This window comes from Protomyctophum parallelum (assembly GCF_964188405.1).
Source record: "Protomyctophum parallelum genome assembly, chromosome: 8".
NCBI lineage: Eukaryota > Metazoa > Chordata > Actinopteri > Myctophiformes > Myctophidae > Protomyctophum > Protomyctophum parallelum.
Genome location: NC_139703.1, coordinates 43,225,990 through 43,231,536, shown reverse-complemented (window position 1 = coordinate 43,231,536; position 5,547 = coordinate 43,225,990). Strand labels below are relative to the sequence as shown.

Here is a 5,547-nt window from a genome sequence, read left to right as displayed (position 1 = left end):
CCTTATCTGCTGAGACACATGATGGGCTACACTTGAAACTATGCGTGTTGGTAACTGGGTGGCCGGGTGTCTGGGTATGAGCACGAAAACATGGTTGTTTTTCACCACCTGTGCGCAACCTAACGCACACACAAACACACATGCACATATTAACTGTATATATGATGCTTTCGGGTGTGCCAGTACAGTACAGTGACAGTACAGTAGAGGGACCCCCACATAACATGGTAACTGTCATTTCTCTACCGTTTCGGTAGAGAAATGACACACAGAGTTGCACCACTCACTTCACACGGTGTGATTCACACACAGAGTTGCACCACTCACTTCACACGGTGCGATTCTTTGCTTTGAATCGGAACAAAAATACTTATCTTTTTTTTGCTTTGTTGTGAACTAGGTCCAGGCTTGCCAGTCAACACCAACGTGTCACCAACAGTCAATGTTTCCAGGACATGGCTGCAAAGGTTAAGAACATACATTATTAGTTACATCTTTCAGAAATAGCCGTAAAGTTACATGAAGTTATTAGTCAATACTATTTGTAGTAGTATTGGTAGTAAATTACTATTAGTAATATGAGTTACTACTACTACTAGTTTTTACTCTCCCGATTGGATGACATTTTTTACCCCCACATGAAAATGCATTATTATTACTTGCACAAGCAGAGCGCACAAGTATTGTGGTCGGTTGGACCAAAAGTGGTATGTATGTATGATGTCATGGTGGTCATATTCTATAACTTAAAACTGTTTTAAACAAAATAATTGTATTTTATATTAATGTCGGATTTCTTTAAAGGTTTATTTGTTGTTTTAGTATTTAATTTCAATATTTTACAGAGGGGCTGATAGTAAGTTCGTAGCAGTCGGGATTACTTGCACGCTCTGCTTGTGCACTAGTACTACTTGAGTGCAACTCGCAAGTTGGCACTCGACAGAGTGCAGTTGTAGTCATTATTATTATTATGCATTGCCATGGTAATATATACAGTATAAAAAACGTTTAAAAAACAAGAGGGTTGCGCACACCCAGTCCCTCGCTGGTGCTAGACAAAGGCAGATGCAGTTAAAAAGAAAAGGAAGTCGGCACAGCAGCTCTGCTCCACAGTGTTTTGTTCATTTAAACTGATAAAGTGACTTTTTGTCACTTTGTTATTTAAATAAACAAAACACTGTGGAGCAGAGCTGCTGTGCGGACTTCATTTTCTTTTAAAATATACAGTATAGTCATTAGCATTACTTTCTTTCTTACAGACCTCACCCTCCTGTCTCAGAAGAGTGACAGACCTGACTGAGCTCCGACTCAAATACACCAAACTACTTCCTGCATCACGTGATCTTCACCTGCTGCACGCTGCTGTGCATCATCTGTTTGCTGTTGCTACCCGAGACGAGGGGTCAACCTTTGCGATGAGCATTGGGCTGCATACCACAGCCCTCCTGGAAGGGGACGACCGAGAGAAAGAGGAAAGGAAAAGGAGGAGGGGCTGTGTATATCATTGCTGTCGGGCAGAAACCTCTTCTCTCCACATGCTAATCTAACTTGTGGGCGGTTTTTTTCCTCGTAATTTAATACCCTACTTGGCCTAATACTTGACCATACTACAGCGTCATCCAAAAGCATAAGAAATAGCAGAGCTGCAAGTAAAGCTTGAAAATGCAGCGTGAAGAAGTGACGCGTTTCTAGCTTGTTGTGCGTCCTACAACGATATCCAGGTATGTCAACCCAACTAATTTGAGGTCAAGGTCAAATGGGAGAGAAAAGTTATTTTTGTCTCCACTAGGCCGAAGGCATGGGGAGAGAGAGTTTTTTTTAAAGATTAGTTTTTGGGATTTCATGCTTTTATTGATAGGACAGTAGAGTGACATGAAATGCGGAGAGATAGGAAGTGGCACGCAGCATAGCAGCTTAGGGTGCCCGGTCCACCACGCCGGCAACCCAGGCCGAGAGCAAGGTTCTGGTACTCACGAAAACGGCTCCTTTCAAAATGTCTGGCACCACCATGGGGATGAAGCCCTGTAGATGTGGCAAGACAAACAAGAGGCCTGATGTTGTGCAGTCAGTCAAGTAGAGGAAAATGACTACACACGTTCATATCTAGACTTCATAGTTGTCTTTGCCACACACAAGACTTACCCGCCGTTGTAACATGTCCAAGGCAAAGTTCTGCAGAGCGGTCTGCAATCTGGCTCCCACTCCCCTCAGATAATACGACCGGTGGCCAGAGATATGGGCCAGATTCCTGGAAGATAAAACAATCCATAATTAATGGTTTATACACACCATGCAGCACAATCAGTATAAAAGTTATTCTGGACAGTAGAAAAATGCACAGAAAATGTTCCATTAAGGTCATGACAGGAGTTGCCGTCAAAAATGTATTTGGTAATTTCTTTCCTACATCCTGGGATTTGTTTAATAGTTTTAATACACAAGTATTAGGGGACACTGTTTTACACGCTAGAGAGGAAATGAAAATTAGCTACAATATTAGACAGGGCAAATACCAGAGAGAGTGATCTGACTGTGTCATCTACAAAGTTAAACACAAACCTCATTCCAAATAAAATATCTGATTTATGTGAAGATTACCGGTACATAATATGTGTAATTAATAACACTACGAAATAACACAATAGCTACACAAAATCATTAAAACTTTACAAGACAATGGACAGCAGATATTGTGGAGAATGTTTAAATGGAAAAGTCTCACCTTTGCCTTAAAATCCCCAGTTTCTCCCCTAGCTCTACATGGCCTCTGGGTTTGAACTCAAAGACTGTAGAAAAATGGAGAGAAAATGGAGGTCAACATGAAGCCCTGAATGGGTTTCCGTTGACGAGAATGAAGCATGAGATGTTACAAGATGACAAGTCCAAGTATGTGCATTTCACATAAATAAGCCGTTGCCGTCTCCATGGTCTACTCTAACCTTTTGTGTCATAAATTAACGTCCTACTTGATTATACTACAGCACCACACAAAGTCAGATCTCCAAGCTTGAAATGCAAGACGCTTGGGTGATCTGCTACTTTTGCTATTTTTTAATTTGAATCCTGAAGAGTAACGTAAAGTAAAGTTTTGGACATATGAGGTTTCCACCCGACAGACGAAGCACAGGTTCACATCACCTGGTTTCTCCCCAACCAGCTCCAGCACTCTGGCTTGGCTCTCCTCTCCGATTGGCTGGAATAGGAAATTGGGAGATTTAATAACCTTGGAACGACCACACCGTTTTCAACGACTACAGCCTAATTTATAATTTGGCACACGGCCATGTTGTTCGCCTGTGCGTGCGTGAATGCTCACCACATCAGGGTGTGTGGTGTTGGGCAGTCTGAGAGCTTGTCTGTAGTGCTCACTAGACATTGATTAATTGATTGATTGATTTCTATAAATTGTTAATAAGCCTTGATCTTACATTTCTTTTGAAAGTCAAGAATAATTTTATCTTTGGCGTTTTATTGTTTTTAATGGCCTGTCGTTAAATTAAAGCCTTTTTAAAAGTGAGTCTTTGCTAGAGTGTTTGAGTTTGCTCTTTGGAACACTTTGCATAAATCTGCCTCACTGGCACACGCACCCCTCTACACCAGAAACCACACGGGCTGGGCCAGGCTATCACGACATGAACTTGATGTACAGTACAATAATTATATTGTCATGCCCCCTTTAACCCATTTTGGGGCGGGAACCCCTTTTGGTGTTTTAAACATTGTTATAATTTAGCTATTGAAAAATAGCAGATCTACAAGCTCGGCGCGCTATGAGCTTGTATGTCTGCTATTTTTGAAAAATCGTGAACATGTGCCTGAAATCTTTGAATATATGTTCTTTCAGAGCGAGTTTTTAACTCGAATCTTTGCTACTGAGAGGGTCCCTGGAACTACAAATTTTCAGATGGGGGTCAGCGGCCAATGTCATATATATTTGGGGTTCCTTGACATGAATATGTTTGAGAACAACTGACATAGAAACATGTTTTTTTCAGAAAAGACATTTTTTAAATTTCAACGTCGGGCCTAAATGGGTTAAGGCCACCTTTGTGGTGCGATGGTGCTCCATCCTCAGCACATGTCCCGGCCGTCTCAGGCGTCTGTGTGTGTGATCTCCTTGGCGATGCTCCGGCTCCCTGTAGCTGTTTGTTTGTTTGTACAGTTCATTAAGGGAGCTATTATACGGCTCTGGGTGTACCCAACCGTCACTATAGGGATGGCATATCACTTGTTTACAGTCACAAGGGCGAACTCATAGGAAAGTAAATTACTTTTGAACCAGGTATTGTGACCTTAAAGATGTTCCCAATCTTAGCTGAACAGTCCAGCAGCTTGCGAGATTAGCTCATGGACACACAGAAAACATGACACATTGAGAGCTTGTAGATTGGCTATTTTCAGGCTGTTTTTTCTGCCATGCATGATGGAAACCTATTATGCAAACCATATTTAGCCACCTTTAAAAGTAATGAAATATTGCAAAACACTTACGTTTTAAACCATGGGTCTCCTGACATGAGCTGTGTACTGATGATCACCTAATACAAAAGACAGAAAATACAAAAAATATATATTAATATATTTTTTTGCATGAGAATTCTATACAACATAAAGTGTGTTTGATTTTACACAACATAACATTTAACCTGCGGTCTTGCTGTGACTATTGTATAAACCGTCCTCCTGCTGTGACTACGGCTCTGGGAGGCCTTGGCTATGGCTCCAGGGGAATAGAATATACTTACAGTACTACAGACTTGCATATTCAAGCTTTTGAGAGATATTTGACAGACCGACCGCTAGCAGGGATGAAAAGCTGGGTCAGGTTTCATTAATTACTATTCTTGAGAAGAATTCTTAAGAAAATCTGGGTTACACACATTTCCCAGTAAATGTTTAAATACTTGGTTTGCTAAGGTCAGCAAACAATGGTGTGTTCTACAATGGTTACTGTCAGCCATCTTGCACCTTTTTGACAACTGGTTAGTTTTGATGGGGAATGCTTACAGTGTTAATCAACAGTTTTTTAGGATAGGAAACCTGTACACTGGCACGCTTTACTGGAACTACACCACAGCTCAAACAGCACCTACCTTGAGAATGGAATTGTCCTGGTGAGTGTTTTTGGTATCATAGCCCTCTAGCAGACATCTGCGTGTTGTATTCCCTGAGCCAGCAAATTCTGCCAAATTCAGGTCAGCAAAACCAAGCTGTAGGAGAGCAGTGAGTTGGCAAAGTTGAGGGATAGATTAATTTCAAGTTTGTTTTGAATATTGATTGACGTATTCTCTTAAGCTGTTTACATTCTGTCTCCAATCATTTCAACTTTAATGGAATCCTGATTTGTTTTTCTTTGGTCATCTTATAAAATATCACTGTGGCCTAACATTCATCCTGTACACATATTCTGGAACCTGAGCACGTGTATGTGTACGCATCACCAGATAGCACAAACACTCGTCTTCTTCATAATGTCCGTTTAATAAAGAATAAAAGTGTGAAACTGTAAATACAGAAAAAAGATGCATATCAAAAATGTATCTGACA

At 40.9% G+C, this 5,547-nt stretch overlaps 1 protein-coding gene and 1 long non-coding RNA gene across 2 annotated transcripts; one reads left to right on the top strand and one right to left on the bottom strand.

The window, feature by feature from the left end:
• Positions 1 to 398: 398 nt before the first annotated feature.
• LOC310862617 lies at positions 399 to 3,517 on the top strand. Its single transcript, XR_014569588.1, has 2 exons — positions 399 to 467; positions 1,260 to 3,517. It is a non-coding gene; the product is annotated as an uncharacterized lncRNA (long non-coding RNA).
• On the bottom strand, positions 1,915 to 3,376 carry LOC310862615 (serine--tRNA ligase, mitochondrial-like; the record flags this gene model as incomplete). The annotated part of the gene is made up of 5 exons (XM_083770603.1): positions 1,915 to 2,022; positions 2,143 to 2,248; positions 2,723 to 2,786; positions 3,139 to 3,193; positions 3,317 to 3,376. The coding sequence occupies 5 exons, from the start codon at positions 3,374 to 3,376 to the stop codon at positions 1,915 to 1,917; spliced, it is 393 nt and encodes a 130-aa protein (XP_083626729.1).
• Positions 3,518 to 5,547: the final 2,030 nt, after the last annotated feature.